The 27,030-nt window shown below is 32.9% G+C and overlaps 1 protein-coding gene across 1 annotated transcript in view; it reads left to right on the top strand.

Annotated features, from left to right (window-relative positions):
* Positions 1–479: 479 nt before the first annotated feature.
* The window catches only part of LOC136042443 (transient receptor potential cation channel subfamily V member 6-like), a gene marked incomplete at both ends in the record, with an annotated part of 179,332 nt that continues 152,781 nt past the window's right edge, over positions 480–27,030 (top strand). Inside the window, 3 exons of the mRNA XM_065727408.1 lie at positions 480–658; positions 21,588–21,681; positions 25,289–25,465. Of these exons, the coding sequence (XP_065583480.1) occupies positions 480–658; positions 21,588–21,681; positions 25,289–25,465 (450 nt within the window). The remainder of the gene's footprint in view (positions 659–21,587; positions 21,682–25,288; positions 25,466–27,030) is intronic.

Genomic DNA, 27,030 nt, shown 5'->3' on the forward strand with positions numbered 1-27,030 from the left:
GGTTTTTGCGTTGAAAACTTTTTCTTTTTCTTTTCCTTAAATTGCTATTAATACCAAAATCCTTCCGATCGGTCTAACTAAGCCTCTTTAAGGCAAAGTTTAATATTGCGATCATGCATTATAATTTCATGATCATTTCACTTTCTGTTTTATTTCATTCTCATTTGACTCTTTGATCAGGAATAAACAGGATATTATTTTCTATTTTCTGTCCCGCCATGTTGTAAACGCTAGGCTTATATCATCTACCATTATTTCTTTGTTTCTATAACTTATGGACAAACAATCCTTATCTAATTTCGCTCATCTTAGCTGTTTTTTTTTGCTGTCTCACAAAAGAATTCTCTTTAGAATATCTCCTTACTGGCCCCCCTTCTACTCCACTACCCTTCCTACTCCCTACAACAGAAACAGTATAAAAAGAATAACCCGGAAGCTGCGTAAATCCCACATCACCATAATTGGTCCTTAAATTTCAGGAGGAGGCCTACTTGTCGATCTTATGAAAATGGCAGCTAAAACCAGGAATTATTCCGAAGTAGATGAAGCTATCCGTACAATGGTCAAACCTTATCTCTACAATGGAGGAGCTGGAAAACTTGTGCATGTTGCACATATGGTGATAAATCGCAACAAAGACAGGCCAAAGCACAAACAGGTTTTTCATCTGTTTTTTCCAACCCGATTCCCAAAAAATAATCGCCTCTGTTTTCATACCTTTATAAAGATATTTTATTTCACCTCTATTTTCTGACTGACTGTATTTCAAACAGTAGGTTGTACGAAAAATGTGGTTCAATCCCGCTTTCTTGGGCTATAGTGAAAGAAAGGTTGAGATGGCTAGGCCACGTTCTGCGGATGAAGGATGACAGATTGCCGAAAATTGTCCTTTTTGGCCAACCGTCTGGGGCTACACGGAAAGTAGGTTGTCCTCATCTGGGGAGGGAGGATGTCATAAATAAACATTTAAAGGAAATGGGAACTTCCTAGGAATGTGTAAAGAGGGAGGCCTTGAAAAGATTAGGTTGGAGGAGGAGCGTGCGCAGCTGTGTTGGCATCAGGCGGCTTGGTGCTGCAGATAGTTATTAGCAGTTGTAGTAGTAGTAGTTTCTTTTATTTGGGTAATCTGGCTTTTATAGAGTTCAGCTTTAGAATCTTATAGTGCCTTCCAGAATCCTTTATCTGGCTTATTATCTTAATATTGACTTCCCCGGATGTAATCCATAAAAACAACGGCCAATACTTATCCAGCAGCCTGTCAACTGGAAAGCTGTTGGTAACTAGGCGAATAATCGCATTAACAACGTGTACTCCACTGTAAACACAGCTTATTTACACACTTCTGAACATATTTCACGATTACTTTCCTTTTTTTTCTCTGCGCATAATTCCGTGTATTTTTTCCAATTTTGTAATAACTGAAATTTTGGTTTATGCATAAGGTCACTTATGCTCATTTATTTAATTTTATCTCTCATAGATGTAACTTACCTGGAAATTAATCCGGACGGTTTTAATTAACCTCTAACGTTGTTTACGTCTCGTCAAGCTCTTTATTTGAGAGCCAATCATAGCCTTTAAAATTTTTGAAAGCAGCTCAATCATATTCGCCGTCCAGTCATAGCCGACTGTTCAAAAATGATTCGGGCTTGTCGGATAAGTAATCTCTGGAATACCCGAAAGCTCTTTTATATGTAGCCTAGGTCAATATTATATTTCCAGAGAAGCTGAATAAAAACGGACCAATAGGAAAGTTTGGTTTTCCAACCGGAATGCGTGTTTTCTAGGACGTGTTGACAATTTGATGTATACAATAACCCGACAATATCTTCAAAACTTAGTGACTCCATTTTCAAAATATCGTCTTCAAGTGACTAGGGAACGTATGTTCTTTGTACAAATTACAAAAAAAAAAACAACAACTAGGGTTTTTCATCAAAATCGAAGCTGGTGATTCGGTAACCGGGTCGCACCACTTGGGTTCAAAGTTGGGGTACCTAACCCCAATAACCCCTTGCTAATTTTGGTACCTAAGTAAATTAAAGGTATAAAAAAAAACAGGGATGCCGATTACTTGTTTTGGTTCTCAGGGAAACCCGATAGTAGAGTAACCTGAAAGTAACTCCATGAAAACCTGGCACCAGAGTAATCATTACAAGTTGAAACTATTACGCTAGAAAAACAGAAGTAAATAGTAGGCCTATATATAGAATAAATAGATAGGTGACAAGCTTTTTTGGTTGTATTGCCTCTTAAGCCCCTCCCTCTTCCAAGTCCCAAAATGTAGAGTCATAAGATGTGAACATTCGTCTTTGGTAGAAGGTTTTGATGATGGCCCTACCTGACATACTGGATGGGATACCATCGTATCATCTACTTTATTGATTGATTTTCAAAAGATGCTGGAATCAAAAAGCTGCTATCTATTCCTTAGATGCCTTTGCATTATAGAAATTGACAAGCTCCTACCTAAAGTGGGATCCCAGGGTACACAAACCTGGCTGCTGAATGCCCGGAAACACAGAGTCAAACACAACGTGAGGAAATAGCAAATTTCAATTTTTTAATGTGTTTTATCTGTTCTCCACGACCTATGAACGAAGTAGTTCTTACAATAGCTATATGTTATATTCGAGTCTTGAAACAAGGTTGTATATTTGCATATTTGAGTTTCGTCTCAAATAGGCCATTTATAGCCTATAAAAGCATACTTGAAGTCTTAGAGTAAGAGTTTTTCTGGTTTTGCCGACAGGTTTATGCATCACAACAGAACAACAGCTTCGTTTAAATATTTTAATTTCTCCATAATTTTTTTTAAAAAAATTTCATGTTTTTACTTTTGCTATTTGCAGTCCAGTAGATAAAAAGAACCGATTCAATAGGAAGAATTATGTGTTCTTTCCCAATTTGCAATACGTGATGAGTTTTGCATTAGGAAAAAAACGTAGCTCTGTGAATTCAAGATTACGTGAGTTGAATCCCAGTTCCCACTGTCAGTTTAGGTACTGGATCTATAAGGGATATGTAAAATATTGTCGAATAATTTAGCACTATAAACGTCGAGCCAGACCATCTCTTTTATAATTTTACGCTTCAGAAGTCCATGGTTAATAAACACTACTAAGTCTTTTTGAAAAAGCTCTGCTCTAGAGCAATTTTTTAAAAGCCAGTCGATAATATATACCATTTTATTTGGCACCTTTTTGCAGTTTATATTTTAGAAAAATAAATAATTTTTAAGAATGAATTTATATATATTTTTGAAAGTGAATAAATAAGAAAAAATGGGTACTTGTTAATTATCCAGAAAACACTCAAGAAGTTTGCTTTGTTTGATCCGAGTAAACAGGTTTTTCTGTCGCATTTGGTTATAATTAGCTTATTCTTTCGTGAGATATACTACTATGCAGGCATATTTTATTAAATTTTAATATATAGAGGTAATATATACACTACTAAGTCTTTTTGAAAAAGCTCTGCTCTAGAGCAATTTTTTAAAAGCCAGTCGATAATATATACCATTTTATTTGGCACCTTTTTGCAGTTTATATTTTCGAAAAATAAATAATTTTTAAGAATGAATTTATATATATTTTGAAAGTGAATAAATAAGAAAAAATGGGTACTTGTTAATTATCCAGAAAACACTCAAGAAATTTGCTTTGTTTGATCAGAGGAAACAGGTTTTTTTTTTGTCGCATATGGTTATAATTAGCTTATTCTTTCGCGAGATATACTACTATGCAGGCATATTTTATTAAATTTTAATATATAGAGGTGGTTAGGTTAGGTATTTAATAAAATACGTTCTGGGTGGCCTGCTTTCCATAATTCTTTGCTGTAGTTTCCATAATTTGTTGCTAAAGTATTATTAAATAAATAAAAAATTTTTTTAAAGGAAAGTAAGGAGCGACATTAAAATTTAAAACGAACAGAAATTACTTCGTATATGAAAGTGACTGCTTCCTCATCAACGGCCCGCTCTTTACGCTAAAGTTTGACTCTTTCTCTTAACTCTATTTTTTAAAACAGTAAAACTTGGGTCTGTAACTTGGGTGTGTCCAGTATAATTAACAAGTACCAAATAATGTTTTCAAATGACAATGGAAAAAAGCCTTTGTTTAAAAGATTAATTTATTCTTTATTGAGGGTACTATCAATATACGTAACACGTTGAAACTGTAATGTGAAGAGCCAGGAGTGGATTCGGGGCTTAAAGCCTGGAGGGTGTACAATTATTTGTGCTTGTTTTCAGTTTTAATTTTACAATGTATCTTCATTTGAAAAAGTTTCCTTTGTATTTTTTTCCCGTTTCGTATTATTGTCATGGGAATTATGTATATATATATATATATATATATATATATATATATATATATATATATATATATATATATATATATATATATATATATATATATATATATATATATATATTCCCAAGCCATCGTAAATTAGGCTCGACTAGCCTCCTTAATGTGCCTCCTTACCCTTCTTTACAATAGTTTAACTTATGCATAATAGTACTTCAAAATGACGAGGGCCTTGAAAAAATGCATCCATTTAACGTTTAAAATCATTGCTTGTATCATGTTCAAACAAGCTGCAATGCGTCTATCATTTTACTCAATAGCTTGTGATGGCACGTGTTTGTCGGGAATACTGCAGGACGACAAGCTCAAAAAGGTCTGTGAATCGTAAGGCTGTAAGCTCTCGTATAATTTACGTTGAAACAAAGTGCATGCCATCCATACCTCTCGGCTAAAATAAGACAGAGGAGGGGAGGAAAATTAGGACGTTTAAGGGCGTTTTACGTCATCGGCCTACATTAATTTTTCAATCATTGTGTTATTGAAAATCTTGTTTTATTGCAGTTTTAATAAAGTAAAAGATGGCTTGCTTTTTACTAAAAAGGTTGCCGGTGGGTGGATGGGTTGGCAATAGGGTTTAGGTTTCACAGGAGGCGTAAAGGGCCTACTGTTAGCCATTTTGATTGTAAACCAATATGGTTTGGTATTTCAGTTCAATCAGACCGTTCATTTCGAAGAAGGATGAATATGATAGCTTGAAACACACGGCTCTTGAATACCTTTAATATGATGGTGTAATTGTCATCAATGCAATCCCTTCCCCATTTCGAAGAAAAGTGAATATAATAGCTTGAAACACATGACTCTTGAACACCTTCAATTTGATGGTGTAATTATCATCAATTCGACCCCCTCCTCATTTCGTTACTGTGCTGTAACCTTATTTTAATATATAAATATTCTGGCCGATTTCATTGGAAGAACCCAACAGCAATTAGGGGAGAGTTTATTAGAGAATAGGTCCTCAATAGACAAGGCCATGAGGGTACGCCAAAGACTTTTGACTTTTGATTCCGCCTTGGCTCAACGTTTGTACAATAATCCATGCCATTTCATCCTATTTGACAGCACATCCATTACTGCCCCCCTTAAAGATTATTGTTTTAAAAAGTAGAGTTGTGAGAAAGAGTCAAACTTTAGCGTAAAGAGCGGGGCGTTGAGGGGCGGACAGCCCTTTTCATATTTGGAATAATTTCTGTTCGCCTTAAGTTTTAATGTCTCTCCTTACTTTCAGTTAAAATTATTTTTTTTATTTAATTACTGAGCGTTTTTGAATTTAAACCAGGTTTTGAATTTGGCTCGCCGTACATGCATAATCACAACAAAATTTGTATATTAATTTTACTTTTTTTTAAACTAATAATGACCTTATAATAGCAGAAGTTTGACTTTTGTTCCAGTTAAGGATGACTCCTGAATCACAAAGGCTGTTCAATTAGAATAATAACCTTTTTTAAAAGTTAAAAAAGAATGTTTAGCGTAAGAGCAAACTTTTGAGGAGAGGCACTCCCCCTCTCATATACGTAATATGTTCTGTTTGTTTTGAATTTTAATATTGCTTCTTACTTTCAGTTGAAATTTTTTTTTTAACTTGTGATCGTTTTTTAAATAATTTCGGGAAATCCTCTATGGAAAGATCCCTTTCCACGCGAAGTTTTTCCATGGACGAATTCTGCTACGTAGCTTAAATTAGCAATATTTGCGGAACTTATTTTGTACGGCATAGTAACAGAACAGCGAAAGATGTCGAATTTTTATCAAAATGAAAATCACAAGTTGAGCAATTCTCAAATGACTAAAATGGATGGAAGTAAGGATCTTCAGAAGATATTCGCAATAATTTATATTCGTTTTGTTTTAATGTTATTATTTACTTTCCGTTGGAAAAAAAACTTTTTTTTATTATTTAATAACAAACACAAGCCGAAGACATCCAATAACTTTGATTTGGTATCACAAAAAAATCATAGTTATGAAGCTATAAAACATAAAATTAAATGCTAAGATTGGCCAGAGAATAACAAAAACAAATTATTGCTCATATCAGCCATTGTTTAACGAAATATGAACTTTAGCGTAAGGAGTGAAGTATTGACGAGAAGGCGAATTCCCTGATATACGTAATATGAAGGGGTTCGCCCCCCTCGTCAATACCTCACTCTTTAGGCTAAAGTTTGAATTTTGTTAAATAATGGCCAATATAAGCAATAATTTGTTTGTATTTTTGATTCAATAATTTTGTATTGTTTTCTGGCCAAACTTAGCATTTGATTTTATCTTAAACAACTTCATAATTATGATTTCATTGTGATAATAAACCGAAGATATTGTGTGTATTCGGCTTGTGTTTTTTATTAAAGTTTGAATTTTGTTAAATAGCAGCTGATATAAGCAATAATTTGTTTGTGTAATATTTGTGTTAATTTGTTTGTTTCCAATTGTTTAAGAATCACCCCTGAATCACAAAGGTCGTTTAATAGCTCTTTTGAAATTATTAAAAATTCTTCAGCGTAAAGAGCGAGATATTGACGAGGGAACAAACCCCCTCATATATGTAATAATTTCTGTTCGGCTTAAGTTTAAATGTTACTCCTTTCTTTCAGATAAACAAACTTCCTTTTTATTTAATTTTCGATTTTTTTAAATAATGCTCAGAAATCCAGTGCCCCCTTGATGGATATGCTCGTTCCCCATGAAAAATTCCTTGATGAAAAGATCCTCCCGCGTAACCAAATCCCCGAAAACGTTTGTATACTTACCAATAAACGATGCTATGTGTAAACAAGGGGAAAAGTTCATAACTTACAGCCTTTCTCACGGCGACTCTGGGGGATCAAGTCGTCCTCAAAGACATAGTTGTCAGATATTTTGACTATGTTGAACAAAATGGCTACCTCAAAATTTTGATACTCGTGACTTTGGGAAAAACATTAGCGTGGGGGAACCTATTTGCACTTCAACTTAAAAGGCACTAGAACTTTATTTTCCGTTTGAATGAGCCCTTTCGCGAAATTCTAGGACCAATGGGTGGATAAAATCACCCCTGGAAAAAAAACAACAAATAATCACGCATACATGATCTTTCTTCTAGCAAAAATAAAAAATCCACGTTTTTGCAGATATGAGCTTGAAACTTCTACAATAGGATTCTCTGATAACCTGAATCTAATTGTATGACTTTCATTAAGATTCCATGATTTTTAGGGGCTTTTCCTTCCTTTTGTCAAAAATGAGGCAAATTTTCTCAGGCTCGTAGGTTTAGATGGATTGGATTAAACTTGACGAAACTTATATATTTAAACTCAGCATAAAAATACAATTCTCTTGATGTATCTATTGGCGTAAAAATTCCATTTTTTATATTTTCGGTTAATATTGAACCAGATCGCTCCTTACTTACAGTTCGTTACCACGAACTGTTTGATAAGATCACCTCTGGAGAAAACAAAATACAAAAAAAGAAACAAATAAAACTCTGGAAAAAAAAATACAAAATTCTATGTTTGTATTTAGGAGCTTCAAACCTCTACATAAGGATTCTTTGATGTGCTAAATATGATATTGCGGTTTTCATTAAGATTGGTTGGGTTTTTGGGGGTGTTTTATCCCTTATTTCAAAAAATTAGCTAATCATCACAGGCGCTGAACTTCTGTTCAGTAAAAATAAACTTAAAGAATAAAAATTTATTCGCAAAAACCTCAATGATATATTTATCAAACATTTCGCGGTAATGAACTGTAGTAAGGAGCGACTCGGCACAATAGTAACCAAAACTTTAAAAAACGGAATTTTGATGCTAATACATACATAAAAAGAATTATATTTTTATGCTGTCATAGTATCTTAACAAAAATCACACCATACAATTCAACGTATCCGATAACCCTACTGTAGAGGTTTCAAGTGTCTATCTACAAAAATGTAGAATTTCGTTTCTTTTGCCAGAAGACCGATCACGGGTGCGTGTTTATTTGCCTTTTTTTTCCCAGGGGTGATATTATCGGTCCAGTGGTTCTAGAATGTCACAAAAGGGTTCATTCTAACGAAAATTATAAGTTCTAGTGCCCTTTTTAAGTGACCAAAAGAATTGGAGGGCACCTAGGTCTCCTCCCCCACTTATTTTCACCCAAAGTCACCGGATCAAAATTTTGAGATAGCCATTTTGTTCAGCATAGTCAAAAAATATAATAATAATTTCTTTGGGGATGACTTAATCCCCCACAGTCATCGGGGGAGGGGCTGCAGGTCGCAAACTTTGATCATTGTTCATGTATAGAAATGGTTATTGGGAAGTGCACAGATGTTTTCAGGGGGATTTTTTCTGGTAGGGGCAAGGGGGGTCAAGGAGAGGGGATTATGTGGGATAATCAATTCACGGAGAATTCATCTTGGGGGAAGAGAAATTCCATGAAGGGGCGCAGGATTTTCTAGCATTCTTTGAAAAAAGTTTTTTCAACTGAATGTAAGGAACAGCATTAAAACTTCAAACAAATAGAAATTATTATGCATATGAGGAGGTCCATCTCCTTCTAAATACATCGCTTTTTACACTAAAGTATTTTTCGTAGTTTCAACTATTTTATTCTACGATCTTTGTGATTCAGGGGTCATTTTGAAAGAATTGGGATAAAATTTAAGCTTTAGTGTAAAGAGCGAGGTATTGAAGAGGGGGCGAACCCTCTCATATACTTAATAAAAATATACGAATATAGAAGCTCGTCACGTAAGTTTATTCGTAAGTTACATATATTTATTACTAATAATAACCTTCGTACAAAAAATTTAAAAGTTCTAGTTTCCTTTTTAAGTAACCGAAAGATTGGAGGGCAAATAGGCAAATATTCCGATCAAAACAACGAGAAAGCCATTTAGCCATAAAAAAAAATTAATATGTAAATTTTGTGTTAATTATTCATGTGTGGAGAGCCAAAATAAAAAAGAAGTTTTTTCAGCTGAAAGTAAGGAGCGACATTAAAACTTACAATGGAAAGAAATAAGTCCGTATATGACAGGGGCTGCTCCCTCCTAAGCGCCTCACTCTTTACGCTAAAGTTTTTTCATTGTTTTAAAAAGTAGAGTTGTGATAAAGGGTTGTGACAAAGGGCCAAACTTTAGCGTAAAGAGTGGGGTGTTTAGGAGGGAACAGCCTCTTTCATATACGGAATAATTTCTGTTCGTTTTAAGTTTTAATGTCGCTCCTTACTTTCAGTTGAAAAACTTTTTTTTTAATTTAACTGTTATTGAAATTGTGTCTTTTATAGTTTCAGTTACGATTGAACCGATTCAATCCTTACTTACATTAAATAAAAAAAGTTTTTTTTTAACTGCAAGTAAGGAGCGACATTAAAACTTAAAACGAACAGAAGTTATTCCGTATATGAAAGGGGTTGTCCCCTCCTCAACGCCTCGCTCTTTACGCTAAAGTTTGTCTCTTTCTCACAACTCTACTTTTTAAAACAGAACAAAAATTTAGCGTAAAAAGCGAGGCGTTGAGGAGTGAACAACCCCTTCCATATACGGAATAATTTCCGTTCATTTTAAGTTGTAATGTCGCTCCTTGCTTGCAGTTAAAAAAACTTGTTTTTTTTCTATTTAATTTCTGAACGTTTTTGAATTAATGCTTGTTTTCATTTTGGCTCACCGAACATGAATAATTAAAACGAAATTTGTAAATTAATTTTTTTTTGGTAAATGGCTTTCTCATAGTTTTGATTAGATGATTTTGATAAAAAATAGGGGGGGAGGAGGCCTAGTTGCCCCTCATTTTTTAGTTACTTAAAAGTGCAACTAGATTTTTTTTACGAACGTTTTTGTTAGTAATAAACATGCGTGCCTTACGAATTAACTTACGTAACGAACTTCTATATTTGTATATTTGTATATTTGTATTAAATATATGAGGGGTTTCGCCCCCTCGTGAATACCTCACTCTTTACACCAAAGCTTGAATTTTGTCCAAAATTCTTAAGAACCCCTGAATCACAAAGGCCGTAGAATAAATAGTTGAAATTACTAAAACTGCTTTAACGTAGAGAACAAGGTATTGTGGAGGAGACGAACCCCCCTATATACGTAATACTTTATGTTCGTTTTAAGTTTTAATGCTGCTCATTACTTCCAGCTGAAAAACTATTTATTTCCTCATTTTTTTTTAATAATACTAGAAAATCCTGCACCCTCTTCATGAAAATTCTCTTCCCTCATGATAATTCCTCCATGAAAAGGTCCTCTCACGCAACCTCCTCCCCCTGACCCACCCCAACGCGAAAAAGTCCCCCTGGACACGTTTGTACACTTCATAATAACCATTACTACATGTAAACAATTGTCAAAGTTTGTAACTTGTAGCTTCTCCCCCGGGGGCTGTGGGGAATTAAGTCGTCCCCAAAGAGATAGCTATTACGCTTTCGACTACACTGAACAGAATGCCTATCTCAAAATTTGATCTGGTTATTTTGGGAAAAAATGAGATCGAGAGTGGGTCAAGGTGCCCTCCAATTTTTTGGTCACTTAAAAAGGGCACAAGAACTTATAAATTACGTCAGAATGAGCCCTCTTGCGACATTCTAGGACCACTGGGTCGATACATTCACCCCTGGGAAAAATAAACAACAAATAAACACGCATCCGTGATGTGTCTTCTGGCAAAAATGACAAAATTCCACATTTTTGTTGATAGGAGCTTGAAACTTCTACAGTAGGGTTCTTTGATACGGTAAATCTGATGGTGTGATTTTCGTTAAGATTCAATGACTTTTAGTGGGTGTTTTTCCTATTTTTTAAAATGAGGCAAATTTTCTCAGGCTCGTAACTTTTGACGGGTAAGACTAAGCTTGATGAAACTTATATATTTAAAATCAGCATTAAAATACAATTCTTCTGATGTAACTATTGGTATCAAATTTCCGTTTTTTAGAGTTTTGGTTATTATTGAGCCGGGTCGCTCCTTACTACATTTCGTTACCACGAACTATTTGATTTCGCTACCATGAACTGTTTGAAGCATTCTGTGGTAATAATGTATTTTTGAAACTACATGCATGTTTAGGAAAGAATGGTGTGTACTACACACCAGTAGGGATGGTTGTAAAATGGCTGAGACTGGAAGACTGTAAATAAACTCCTTTCAGTTTTTCCAAGAATTTACAATTGTACTCAGAATTCCAAGTCTCAGACAATACGACTGAAAGATAGATAGATTCATTTTCCATACAAAAGTAAAATAATTACATAACAATCTACAAATCCCCACAAATGCTCCATGGCCTGTAGGAGGTGGAAGAATGCAAAGTTCCGCAATTGTATATTTGAGCTTGAAACCTCTACATAAGGATTCTTTGATGTGCTGAATCTGATGTTGCGATTTTCATTAATATCGCTTGACATTTTGGGGGTATTTTATCCCTTTTTCAAAAAATTGAGCAAATTTTCTCAGGCGCTTAACTTCTGTTTGGTAACAATAAACTTAACGAATTAGTATTTAATCGGAATAAGCTAAAAAATGAAGTTCTTTTGGTATATTTATTGTTATTAATATTCTTTCTTTTATAGTTTGGTTACGATTGAGTCGAGTCACCCCGTACTTACATTTTGCTACCACAAACTGTTTGAAACGTTCTGTAGCAACAATGCATTTTTAAAATTACATACATGTTGAGGAAAAAATGATATACTACATACCAGTAGGGGTGGTTGTAAAATGGCTAAGACTAGGAGGCTATAAATAAACCCCCTTTCAGGACTGATAGATAGATGGATAGATAGATTAATTTTCCATATAACAGTTAAATAATTCCATACCATTCTACAAATCCCTGCAATGGCTCCATGGCCTGTAGGAGGGGAATTATGAAAGGAACATATAAATATTTAAAAATGTAAAAACACGTAAAACTTGTAAAATGTTAAATAAACATTTAAATATAAACATTTAAACTTTTAACATCTAAAGCACTCGCTTCATAAAATGAAGAAAAAAACGACAAAAGAACGAAGGAGGGTTCATTAAAAAACCATTATCAAGTGGCATTCTCGATCCGAATTGGGAAAGGTGTTCCATGTCAAGTGACACGCAACATAAAGATTTAAATCGGATCGTATTATTGGTGTATGCGGAATTTGGATATTTAGAGAACTACGGAGTTGATAATTTGACCGATCAAATACAAAAGAAGACGTAAATCTAAGGGACCTAGGAATATCACCATGGAGCTGAAGAAAAGCGAAAGACGCACAGAAAAGAATTCTAAAGTTTTTCAATATCAAGTAACGGTTTAGTTGCCGAACGAATTATATCCTAGATATGGTTTATAGCTTTATCGTATTCGAAAGCGGTTTGAGAAAATGGAAAGCAGACATCCATATGACTGGACAATAAAAAATGAATTAAAAACACCAAAAACGAGAAGAACAATAGGGAATTTCTCAAGACAGTGGGAAACAAATTAGAATGAATATTTTGGCCCGATGTCCAAGGGCCGTCCTCAGCAATACAAATAAGAAAAAACAGCTTACAAGAGGATAAAATCAGTAAAACTAAAATGAATCGTTTTTCAAAACAGTCCCAGCATCCTTACGTCAGCGAAGTGCAACCAGGACTGATAAATAACTTGTGACGAAACGAGGCAATTCACTGAAATGAAAGAAAATGATTTAAAAACACCTTTTAATGCCAGCCTAGCTTTTTTCGCTGCTGATCTTATATGTCTATTTGTGACAGGTTCTGTGTTAATATCTATTGTTTTTTTTTTAATATTTCGTAAGGTCATGTTTAACTAAATTTGTGCATAGAGCATTCAGTGAATATTCTCCTAAACTATTTAAGGAAATATTAATAATAATAATAATAATAATAATAATAATAATAATAATAATAATAATAATAATAATAATAATAATAATAATAATAATAATAATAATAATAATAATAATAATAATAATAATAATGATAATAATAATAATAATAATAATAATAATAATAATAATAATAATAATAATAATAATAATAATAATAATAATAAATCATAGTAAATAATTATTATATTATTAATATATTAATAATTATTAATAATAATAAATAATAATAATAATTAATAATAATATTTCCTTAAATAAGGATTTAGGAGAATATTCACTGAATGCTCTATACACAAATTTAGTTAAACATGACCTTACGAAATATTAAAAAAAACAATAGATATTAACACAGAACCTGTCACAAATAGACATATAAGATCAGCAGCGAAAAAAGCTAGGCTGGCATTAAAACGTGTTTTTAAATCATTTTCTTACATTTCAATGAATTGCCTTTTTTCATCACAAGTTATTTACCAGTCCTGGTTGAACTTCGCTGAGGTAAGGATGCTGGGATTGTTTTGAAAAACTGTTAATTTTAGTTTTATTGATTTTATCCTCTTGTAAGTTGTTTTTCTTATTTGTATTGCTGAGGAATGCCCTTGGACATAGGGCCGAAATATTCATTCTAATTTGTTTCCCACTGTCTTGAGAAATTCCCTATTGTTCTTCTTGTTTTTGACGTTTGTGATGGAAAGGCAGCGTGGTCTTCGTCGTTATTTAAAAAATGAATTAATTAAAAATATAAAAATGAATTTGAGGTTTCTTAGAATACCAAGATCTCTGCATAGCCTACCTTCATATTAATCAAATCAATATGGTGTTTATAAGACAAACCATTGGTCTTCTTGTTCTTCTTGTTCTTCATTGTTCTTCTTGTTTTTTCATTTGTTTCTTCTTCTTCATTGTTCTTCTTGTTTTTGGTGTTTGTGACGGAAAGGCAGCGTGGTCTTCGTCGTTATTTAAAAAATGAATTAATTAAAAATATAAAAATGAATTTGAGATTTCTTAGTATACCAAGATCTCTGCATAGCCTACCTTCAAATTAATCAAATCAATATGGTGTTTAAAAGACAAACCATTGGTCTTCTTGTTCTTCTTGTTCTTTATTGTTCTTCTTGTTTTTTCATTTGTTTCTTCTTCTTCATTGTTCTTCTTGTTTTTGGTGTTTGTGACGGAAAGGCAGTGTGGTCTTCGTCGTTATTAAAAAATGAATGAATTAAAAATATAAAATGAATTTGAGATTTCTTAGAATACCAAGATCTCTGCATAGCCTACCTTCATATTAATCAAATCAATATGGTGTTTAAAAGACAAACCATTGGTCTTCTTGTTCTTCTTGTTCTTCATTGTTCTTCTTGTTTTTTCATTTGTTTCTTCTTCTTCATTGTTCTTCTTGTTTTTGGTGTTTGTGACGGAAAGGCAGAGTGGTCTTCGTCGTTATTTAAAAAATGAATTAATTAAAAATATAAAAATGAATTTGAGATTTCTTAGAATACCAAGATCTCTGCATAGCCTACCTTCATATTAATCAAATCAATATGGTGTTTAAAAGACAAACCATTGGTCTTCTTGTTCTTCTTGTTCTTCATTGTTCTTCTTGTTTTTTCATTTGTTTCTTCTTCTTCATTGTTCTTCTTGTTTTTGGTGTTTGTGACGGAAAGGCAGTGTGGTCTTCGTCGTTATTAAAAAATAAATTAATTAAAAATATAAAAATGAATTTGAGATTTCTTAGAATACCAAGATCTCTGCATAGCCTACCTTCATATTAATCAAATCAATATGGTGTTTAAAAGACAAACCATTGGTCTTCTTGTTCTTCTTGTTCTTCATTGTTCTTGTTGATTTTTCATTAGTTTCTTCTTCTTCATTGTTCTTCTTGTTTTTGGTGTTTGTGACGGAAAGGCAGTGTGGTCTTCGTCGTTATTAAAAAATGAATTAATTAAAAATATAAAATGAATTTGAGATTTCTTAGAATACCAAGATCTCTGCATAGCCTTCATATTAATCAAATCAATATGGTGTTTAAAATACAAACCATTGGTCTTCTTGTTCTTCTTGTTCTTCATTGTTCTTCTTGTTTTTTCATTTGTTTCTTCTTCTTCATTGTTCTTCTTGTTTTAGTCTTTGTGACAAAAAGGCAGCGTGGAACAATGAAGAACAAGAAGAACAAGAAGACCAATGGTTTGTCTTTTAAACACCATATTGATTTGATTAATATGAAGGTTGGCTATGCAGAGATCTTGGTATTCTAAGAAATCTCAAATTCATTTTTATATTTTTAATTAATTCTTTTTTCTAAATAACGACGAAGACCACACTGCCTTTCCGTCACAAACACCAAAAAACAAGAAGAACAATGAAGAAGAAGAAACAAATGAAAAAACAAGAAGAACAATGAAGAACAAGAAGAACAAGAAGATCAATGGTTTGTCTTTTAAACACCATATTGATTTGATTAATATGAAGGTAGGCTATGCAGAGATCTTGGTATTCTAAAAAATCTCAAATTCATTCTATATTTATAATTCATTCATTTTTTAATAACGACGAAGACCACACTGCCTTTCCGTCACAAACACCAAAAACAAGATAAACAATGAAGAAGAAGAAAAAAAATGAAAAACAAGAAGAACAATGAAAAACAAGAAGAACAAGAAGACCAATGGTTTGTCTTTTAAACACCATATTGATTTGATTAGCCTACCTTCATATTAATCAAATCAATATGGTGTTTAAAAGACAAACCATTGGTCTTCTTGTTCTTCTTGTTCTTCATTGTTCTTCTTGTTTTTTCATTTGTTTCTTCTTCTTCATTGTTCTTCTTGATTTTGGTGTTTGTTACGGAAAGGCAGTGTGGTCTTCGTCGTTATTAAAAAATGAATTAATTAAAAATGCAAAATGAATTTGAGATTTCTTAGAATACCAAGATCTCTGCATAGCCTACCTTCATATTAATCAAATCAATATGGTGTTTAAAAGACAAACCATTGATCTTCTTGTTCTTCTTGTTCTTCATTGTTCTTCTTGTTTTTTCATTTGTTTCTTCTTCTTCATTGTTCTTCTTGTTTTTGGTGTTTGTGACGGAAAGGCAGTGTGGTCTTCGTCGTTATTAAAAAATGAATGAATTAAAAATATAAAATGAATTTGAGATTTCTTAGAATACCAAGATCTCTGCATAGCCTACCTTCATATTAATCAAATCAATATGGTGTTTAAAAGACAAACCATTGGTCTTCTTGTTCTTCATTGTTCTTCTTGTTTTTTCATTTGTTTCTTCTTCTTCATTGTTCTTCTTGTTTTTGGTGTTTGTGACGGAAAGGCAGTGTGGTCTTCGTCGTTATTAAAAAATGAATTAATTAAAAATATAAAATGAATTTGAGATTTCTTAGAATACCAAGATCTCTGCATAGCCTACCTTCATATTAATCAAATCAATATGGTGTTTAAAAGACAAACCATTGGTCTTCTTGTTCTTCTTGTTTTTCATTGTTCTTCTTGTTTTCATTTTTTTCTTCTTCTTCATTGTTCTTCTTTTTTTTGATGTTTGTGACGGAAAGGCAGTGTGGTCTTCGTCGTTATTAAAAAATGAATGAATTGTAAATATAAAATGAATTTGAGATTTTTTAGAATACCAAGATCTCTGCATAGCCTACCTTCATATTAATCAAATCAATATGGTGTTTAACAGACAAACCATTGGTCTTCTTGTTCTTCTTGTTCTTCATTGTTCTTCTTGTTTTTTCATTTGTTTCTTCTTCTTCATTGTTCTTCTTGTTTTTGGTGTTTGTGACGGAAAGGCAGTGTGGTCTTCGTCGTTATTAAAAAATGAATGACTTAAAAATATAAAATGAATTTGAGATTTCTTAGAATACCAAGATCTCTGCATAGCCTTTATATTAATCAAATCAATATGGTGTTTAAAAGACAAACCATTGGTCTTCTTGTTCTTCATTGTTCTTCTTGTTTTTTTATTTGTTTCTTCTTCTTCATTGTTCTTCTTGTTTTTGGTGTTTGTGACGGAAAGGCAGTGTGGTCTTCGTCGTTATTAAAAAATGAATTAATTAAAAATATAAAATAAATTTGAGATTTCTTAGAATACCAAGATCTCTGCATAGCCTACCTTCCTTTTAATCAAATCAATATGGTGTTTAAAACACAAACCATTGGTCTTCTTGTTCTTCTTGTTCTTCATTGTTCTTCTTGTTTTTTCATTTGTTTCTTCTTCTTCATTGTTCTTCTTGTTTTTGGTGTTTGTGACGGAAAGGCAGTGTGGTCTTCGTCGTTATTAAAAAATGAATGAATTAAAAATATAAAATGAATTTGAGATTTCTTAGAATACCAAGATCTCTGCATAGCCTACCTTCATATTAATCAAATCAATATGGTGTTTAAAAGACAAACCATTTGTCTTATTGTTCTTCTTGTTCTTCATTGTTCTTCTTGTTTTTTCATTTGTCTCTTCTTCTTCATTGTTCTTCGTTTTTGGTGTTTGTGACGGAAAGGCAGTATGGTCTTCGTCGTTATTAAAAAATGAATTAATTAAAATATAAAATGAATTTGAGATTTCTTAGAATACCAAGATCTCTGCATAGCCTTCATATTAATCAAATCAATATGGTGTTTAAAAGACAAACCATTGGTCTTCTTGTTCTTCTTGTTCTTCATTGTTCTTCTTGTTTTTTCATTTATTTCTTCTTCTTCATTGTTCTTCTTGTTTTTGGTGTTTGTGACGGAAAGGCAGTGTGGTCCTCGTCGTTATTAAAAATGAATTAATTAAAAATATAAAATGAATTTGAGATTTCTTAGAATACCAAGATCTCTGCATAGCCTACCCTCATATTAATCAAATCAATATGGTGTTTAAAAGACAAACCATTGGTCTTCTTGTTCTTCTTGTTCTTCATTGTTCTTCTTGTTTTTTCATTTGTTTCTTCTTCTTCATTGTTCTTCTTGTTTTTGGTGTTTGTGACGGAAAGGCAGTGTGGTCTTCGTCGTTATTAAAAAACGAATGAAATAAAAATATAAAATGAATTTGAGATTTCTTAGAATACCAAGACTTCTGCATAGCCTTCATATTAATCAAATCAATATGGGTTTTATAAGACAAATTTCGATCTTGAAGGATGTCTATGAAACGGACATGACCGTCCTTTGGTCTATTAATAAAGCCTTTGGATATATGAATTTCAGATAACTGAGGAAAAGCCTGAGATATACGAGCAAAACTAAAAAACTAGGTTTAGAAACATTAGAGGCAAGAGAGTTATGATCAAACCGAATTGAAACTCTCTCGAAGAGGTTCACTAACTTTGTACAAACCTCATCCTCTGTATGAGGTGAGACAGGGTGGCTGTAAATAAACCCCTTTCCATTATTCTCAGAGTTTTCACTCGATAAGATTTTGGCCTTGTTTGGGCCAAGATGCTGTCATGTGGTCTCTTTTGTCACTTAAGACAGACAATATATATTCGAGCACTATTTATTTAAACACTATTTTAAGATACTATTCATTTTATTTGTTCGAATAAACCCTCTTTGACAAATGTACGACTACAAAGTATAGATGACCACTTATACGACCCTACTTCTCTTGAATAGTAAAATTTTCCATTTCCAGATAGTGGCTTTGGGTACTCCTACAGGCTGAGGATTGTCGCATAATTTTTAACAAGATCACCCCTTTTTCTGAGGGAGTTTGATTCCTATGCGAGACATTACACAAATTTTTATGTCTTAATGGCAGTCATGATCAAGTTCAAAATTAATACATTGTGCATATTTAGAGTCAGCATAAAAATAACACATTTTATAGTTACATATATTGTAATCAAAATTTCGCATTTTAGACTTTCTGTTGACAAGGGCAGATGTTTACTTACAGTTTGTTGCTACGAACTGTTTGGTCTGAAGCTTTCTTAAATATGAGGAAGTCTACTACCTTCTCAAGTTTTGAATCCTTGTTTAACATTCGTAATTTTTGTTTTCGAGAATGATAATTATCCCTGAAAATATTTACCCCTCCCAATATTTATTAGAACGGGGTTCTGAAATATCAAAAATAAATTACAGGGTCAGCAATTACGCAGTTTTCAAGAAAAGTTCTTCGAAACCATCTTTTAGAGGGATATTAGAGGGATTTAGAGGGATGCTAGAGGGACATCTTTTAGAGGGATATCCCTCATGGACAGCAGAAGGGAGACAAGGGGTGCCCAACAGGCCAACTGTTGTTCTATTACCCCTCAGTGCTACTAAAGAAACAAGAAGATGTGAAAAAAAAAAGATTGAAAAATGAGAAATATTACCTTAAAATATCGGTGAAAACAAATCTCCTGCTAAGACTTCCCCCCTCCCTTTGAAATTTCTCGGCAGTGTTCATGGTTCTCCCCGAGCCTCCTTATCATCTTTCATGTGTGAAAATGAATGGAATCTTTTATGTTTCAATGAAAATTTGTATCAACAAAAAGAGGGGGCTATCACCCTGAATCCCCCTGATTATAGACGTGGTCTTAAAATATTCCTGAGAATAAAAGAAAATTAAAGATTAATTCTCCCCCCCCCATATCCAAATTAAGGTCGCACACCCCTCTTCCATAATAACTGATGCAGAATTATGCACTACTATACGTGTGATTGTGAGATTGTGATTATAGTGATCGTGAGCATAGTGATTGTGTGAAGTGTTAAATAAATCAGTTGAGTTAAATGAAGCTTTGAAATAAATTTATTTATTAAATATTTTCGTATGACGCAAGGAAAATTAGAAAATTTGGACATAAAAAGGCATTCCTGAGGTTTGAGGCATACTCCCTCCTAACCTGTATAAAGGTCCCTCACCACTCAAACCCAAAATGAATCAAATAGCTAAAAAACCTTTAGAATAGATATCTGTATTAACCGTTTATTTTGTGTTGATTATTTACATCTTTGGGAACGATTGCACAAGGTATATAATTATTGAATAGCTTTAAATCAGTTAGTTATTTCAGAATTTTTCCTTGATATCTTCAGTGGTCCTCTTTGTGCCAAAATGGTTGTTCTGTACCCCAAAATGGTAAAAAAATTGCACCTCAAATTTCCTATGGGAAAATTTGTTTGCCACTTAAAAATGGCACTAAGGCTTTCAATTTACGTTCAAATGGGCATTTCCCAGTATTTTAAGAGTATTAGTTTGAAACTATCCTCCTATAAAAAGGAACACACACATAAAAAAAAAAAAATAAATAAACTCGTAGGTATGATCATCCTTCTCGAAAAAAATATAATGCTTCGCCTTTTTTTAGATTGTGCCTTCAAATGTCTGCAATTGAATACTCTGATATACTGAATTTGAGGGTGCTATTTTTATCAAGATTACCGCCTATTTTTTGGAATATTTTTCCTTATTTTCAAAATGTTGGGCAAATTTTTTCTGGGTCGCAAATTTTTGGGGTATATTTGAACTTGATATACTTTATATATTTAAGTACAGCAATTGAAGTCAAACCTTTTGGTAAGCATACTTTCGTCAAAACCCATTTCTTAGGAAATATGATACCTATTAGAACTATTCTCTCCTAACTTACAGCTGGTTACGCATAAATGTTTGGAAACAAAGCAGTCGTTTCCAATGAAACTGAAAAGGTCAAATTATTTAATTTCTTGGGTTGGAAGCTTTGACATCAACTATTTTCTTTGTCTATTTTCCATCCCAATTACCCGTTGGCTCCCAATAACTCCTAATACTTTTTTTTCAGAATGTGGTCTTAAAAATTACGGATTGGTCTGAGTACACGGCTAACTGATTGTATTTCAAACAGTAGGTTGTACGAAAAATGTGGTTCAATCCCGCTTTCTAGGGCTATAATGAAAGAAAGGTTGAGATGGCTAGGCCACATTCTGCGGATAAAAGATGACAGATTACCGAAAATTACCCTTTTTGACCAACCGTCCGGGGCTACACGGAAAGCAAGTTGTCCACGTCTGGGTTGGGAGAATGTCAAAAAATAAAGATTTAAAGGAAATAAGAACTTCCTGGGTGTTTTTAAAGAGGGAGGCCTTCAACAGATTAGGTTTTAGGAGGAGCGTGCGTAGCTGTGTTGGCCACAGGCGGCTTGGTGCTGAAGTGATTTATTAGTAGTAGTAGTAATAGTAGGTCTTAAAATTAAATGTCTCACATCGCTCTTGACCGCGTACTATTTAACTACGTTTGATTTACAGCGCTTTCAGAGGCAATATCATCTTTAAATTAGCTAAAAAATATTACTAAGGGCCCAATTTGTTTTAAATAGTAACAGTAGTATTAATATAATCAATTAAATGATAGTTTTATGTTCACATTATTCTTGTATCTAAATAAAAAGTTTCTCTATTTTACTTTTCAGCTACCAATGCTTAAATCCTTAGACGACCCGGAGAGCTTCAATACAGAAAAATATATTGAATCAAGACCGGAGTTCCAGTGGTCGCCAGATAAGGGTAAGTGAAAATTAAAAACAAGCATGCCAATTCGGAGGGGTGTTGTTGTATCTAGAGTTTTTGCCTCTTCCTAGACTGATTTTTGTATTCTCATTGAAATTCACATGTTTGGTATTTGTATGCAAAAAATTAGAAATAACGGAATTGTCCGCCTAGATTTTGAAATACAAATCTCCCCCTATATTGTCGTGACTTGACATCCCTGATTAGTGGTAAGTTTTCATTTTTCCAAAAAAAAATTTCTAGATGGTGGTGCTGCCTTTGTTAAGAGACAAAAATGCTTAACAGAAGATTATTGAATTTTACAGAACCATTTTAATTTTATTTTATGGTGAATCACTGTTTGACTCTCCAGTATTCTAGTGCTCTTTTAAACTAATTCAAGATAGAGCAATACAGAAATCCAGCTGAAAGGTTTTGGCCATGAAAAACTCATTGGCTATATCAAAATTTGCATTTACTACATTTCGGCCCTGTTTTGTCAAAGCTGAATTTTTGGAGCAAAACGTGGTGGGAAACGGCACTGCTCTGTGACAAACTTTGTGCTACATAAAACAACCAAGGGCCTAGTAATAAATACTCCACGGTCATAGTACTAGTGCGATCTCTCCTAGGGAAAAAGGAAAGGCATAAAAAAATATTATTTTTATTTTCAAAAGTTCATCACAAACTCAATAAGGCCACATTCACTTTTTATATCAAGTAAATCAAATCAAAAAAAAAAAAAAAAAAAAAAAAAAAAAAAAAAAAAAAAAAAAAAAAAAAAAAAAAGGAACAATAGCAAACGGTGCTCAAATTTTAAAAGCTAATAAATGTTACTAAAGTAAAATAATATTTTCCTTGTTCATCCACAACTTAGACTGTGATCCTCCAGTCAAGGATTTATGACAACAACAATTTCAATTGCGTGTTTGTTACTTTTATTTTAGGCAATTTTGAGGGATTTGAGCTCCTTTTAAGGAATTCTTTAAACTTCTTTCTCGTACTTGCAAATTGCTACTCTGTCAAATACAAATGAAAATGCTATTCCAAAACGCTGGAAAGGGGAAATATTTTTTCAATTGAGAGTTTTATAAAAAAAAATGTTCCTTAAATTATAACCAACTATCGATTAGGTCTACTCCTTTGGTAAGTTACAATTACCGCTATAATAATGGTTAATAAACATTTCAAGCCTTCATAATAATTATACATATTCCCAAAGTACCTATTTTAGCCTTTTTTGTCCCACAGAAAAAGTCATTTACCTGAACCAGACCAGAATGCTAAAGCGTGCCAACCAAGATAACCAACCACTTTATAGGTATCAAAAGCTAATTGTATAGGTCGTTCTCATGTCAAAGACCACACTGTCATGTGGTGTTATATTTTTGTTATGTATCTTGACTCCATACAATTTACGGTTATCATATTATCTATGCAAACTGCTCAATTATTTACTACATGGTTCTATTAAACGCACATTTGAACAATCAATTTTAGGGGCAAGGTCACTGGATCTTCATTTTAGTGTTTGGGTCAGGGTAGGGGACAGAGTCTCAATAAATTTGTTTCCATGTTTCCAATTTATCATAGAGGAAATATTAATCTTCATTTTGGTGCTTGGGGTAGGGTGGGTAAAGTTTTAAGTATTGGTGGTTGCGGGGGCTAAATTAAAAAAGGACACTTACATAGAACATGTAAAATCTAACAAACTAGTTTTTCGAATTCGGTTTAACGATTTCAAATCTAACGTTTAAACCTAACCGCCCTGATAAATAAATTTTGAGAAAAACCAAAAGAAAAGTCTTAGAAAAACCGTAGTTTTCAAATATAAAAAGGCTATAGATGGGGTCAAGGGGCAAAACTTTCTTTGTTTTGATGTCCATGGTCCTGGTTAAAAAATAAAAATAAATAAAAAATAAAGTTAGTGTTTGGTTTGTTGTAGAATTTTGCAAATGCTTTCATTTCCCCGATAGTAATTGCGTGAAATAAATTCATTTTTGACATTTTGGAAGCTTAGGATGCAAGACTAGACAAGACTAGTTTTATGTTATGAATACAAAGCTGTATTTATTACACATATATAAGGGGGAGTAGAAAATGTAAGGAATGATAAATCTGGATGAGCAGTGATTTTACTTGCCTATGCAGCATTATTAGTGAGAATGGTATATGCACAAGCGGTGCCAATCCACGAAAACGCTGAGAAAGGGAAAGGGAGGATAAATGTATTTTCAAATTCTACAGTGGTGGGGAAAGTATATTACTGTTTTGTTGAATTTTTCAATTAAATACAAACAGTGGTATTTTTCAATTTAAATTAAAAATTTTCAATCAAAAGACAAAAAATGTGTTTCAAAACCTAGGGATGATATCTAAGGGGCAGTTGTTCCTGCCCCTTTTCGCCCCAAGTAACACACCTACAATGAGCTGAAAAAATATTAGGTAGGATGGTTAAGCTTTAGTGTACTTTTTTAGTTGAAGAAAGTTCGGAAAGATAGCAATCAATCATGACTCTGAAGCATGGGTGCTTCAAAATTCTTTGTGAAGGTATTCCAGTGCTTTTTTAAGGACTTTTCTAAGTACTCCTAAGACTTTGAGAACTGAACGAAAGATATGGTTTATATTACCGTATAGGACTATAGTGAGCATTTTTTAATGTGATTATTTCACGTTTTAAAGAATCCGGGTAATATAATCCAAATAATTGTACTTCTTATTAAACCATCCAGAGCCAATAGAAAATCAATCCGTCTTCGATTAAATTTGGAAGAGGTCATAAGAAAATGACCCAAAAAAAGTAAGAGAAGCACAGTAGTTAGTAAAGAGTAAAGTTTTGAGCAATATCCGGCTAGGTAGGATTATGTGTTGAGTTCAGTTCGCCTTAAACATTATAATTCTGTAATACATAGTAAGTATTCGTATTAAATCAATATCTATGATGTAGGAAAGTTAAGGTCTATCGTGAACTTTATATAAGGAAGGAAAAGATAAATTTTAGAAAAATGTTCAGTTTAATTTTTCAGGTTCACTGAGTTTTACATGAATTTATGCCCTTCTGCAGAGCTTTCTTAGATTAAGATCCCCACCCATTTTCGATTCAATAAGGCAGCCACAAAGGACCATAGCTTGGTCCAGTTATCTTAAGGCTGACACACTGGGAATAGAGTACATAAAAACACTTTTGTTCGAAGCTACACTCCGATTTGGAACAATCTTCCTTGGGACGTTTTCCCTAAACATTTCTGTGCCTAATGCTTCCTCCAGGAAATATTCAAAAATCACAATTTCAATTCAACATTTCAATTACAAGATTCAATCAGTATTCACAACCTCGTAAAACGAAGCAAAAGAATAGCAACATAATAAATATCTAAAAGTACTTTCTGCCACGGATTTAAGATTAAAAAATAGATTAAAAAACTATATAATTAAAACTAAGATTAAAAATAAGTATATATAAAAGCAAAAACAAGTAAAAATAAGTAAATAATAAAATATAAGTGGATAAGTAGAAATAAGTAAATATAAGTAAATACATTAAAAATAAGATTAAAACTAATAAAGTGAGAAAGTATGCCCCTTTATCCTTGGGAATAAGTGTCAAAGAGATTTTTCCCCCTAGATCAATCACTCTTCCGAGAAGTTTGCTGGAACCTTGAAGAAAGAGGAGCTGTAGGAGAAACAATACTCCACCTGTGTTTCCTTAACCCATCCTCAATTCTGGCTGAGCTGGCAAAGAGACTACTGAGAATCTACCCAAAGCTGATCAACGATTATTACATATCTGAAGATTATTATGGTAAGTGCAAATGGGTTTTGGTATAAAAGTCAAGCCTGAACTATAAATGTTTTCTGGACTATTCTACCATTTAATCAAATAATTAAAAGTACTTATCGATTATATAATAAATACTATAAAATTTCGACACATGAAACTGGTCAAGTAGCTTCTTTACACTCTCGATCATTTGGATGGTAAAGATCAGATGGGATATTAACCGGTTGGTTTGCTTAGCCTAGCAATAGAATATAGTGTCTTACTATGGATGTTCTAGTTAAGATTTGGGATTTGCGAGGATCCAAAAAGTAGAGAGAATGTGGGGTTCCATAAAGTGGCGCAATAAAAAGCACCGAGGTATATCCCGCCATCATTTATAATCATATTTAGTAGAGTACATGTAGTGGGTGACAGTAAAGGCAGAAGTGGGCATCAAGTGGTACATAAGTTCAGGTCTATCGTGAACTTTACATAAGGAAGGAAACCTGTTGACTTTGAAGCAGCCTTTGCTATGAATTTTGTTTTTCTAAGCTTTCCCCCTTTTTTCATATTGACAATCTCATGTTGGCTTTAAGTTGTCGTAACGAATAAGCATATTTATTCGTATACATTTTTTTCCAGCTGCTTATTAACACAGGAATAAAAAACAAAATACAGAAAAGACCAATTTTAAATACTTTTTGTTGCATGATGCCTCATGTTTCGGTAATAACTGAATTATATAAAAGAAAAGTCACATATCATTATGTACCACTTCTGATGTACCACTTGATGTACCACTTGATGCCCACTTCTTATGTACCACCTCCTTCTGCAGGAAGGAAGGATGAAGACCTCCTTTTAACACTATTTTTAATGACATTTCTGCGTTCTGGCTACATAATTCTAATTTGTAATTTCACAAATTTCCTAGTAAAGTATTATATTTTCATCGTATTTCGCTTTATTTCATTAGCTTTATCAAAAGTACCATTTTATAATGTTTATTATATAACCGATAAGTACGTAATTAAACAATCCAGTACATTTATTCCTAGATTAGTTTTGGATAGCAGCTTTGAATATCATCAAAATCCCCCTACTCCATTTTTAAAAGTTTTTGTTTGCTTTTGTGAGACGAGGTCAAAGAATATTTATAATAATTAATATTTACCCTACTTTACGATTCTGTGTCTTTGAAACAGCATGCAAAAATTTTTGCGCTGCATGAATACTTAAAAGCTAATTGATGTTCTTTGGTTTATATTTATATGAACTATGAATGTCTTCTTTGAGAAAGTTTATTTAGTTATAACAAAAAAGTTCTGATAATTAAAAATAGAGAAGCTAAGCTGTATTATTTTAATAAATACTCCGCAGAGGAATCTTGCAAAAGAGGAAAATTTCTTGACGTGAAGTCCCTGCATGACCTGAGAGTTTTCTCTTTTGTTTTGAAGATATTGAATGATATTTCACTATTAGACTTTTGGAATTCGCATCTATTCTGCGGCTCCAGAGATTATCATTTTTATTGACTATCATCATTTTCAGGATTACCATCATTATTATATATCATTATATCATTATCAGGACCATCATCAGGATTA

This window comes from Artemia franciscana, unplaced genomic scaffold (genome assembly GCF_032884065.1).
Source record: "Artemia franciscana unplaced genomic scaffold, ASM3288406v1 Scaffold_1298, whole genome shotgun sequence".
In the NCBI taxonomy this organism is placed as follows: Eukaryota; Metazoa; Arthropoda; class Branchiopoda; order Anostraca; family Artemiidae; genus Artemia; species Artemia franciscana.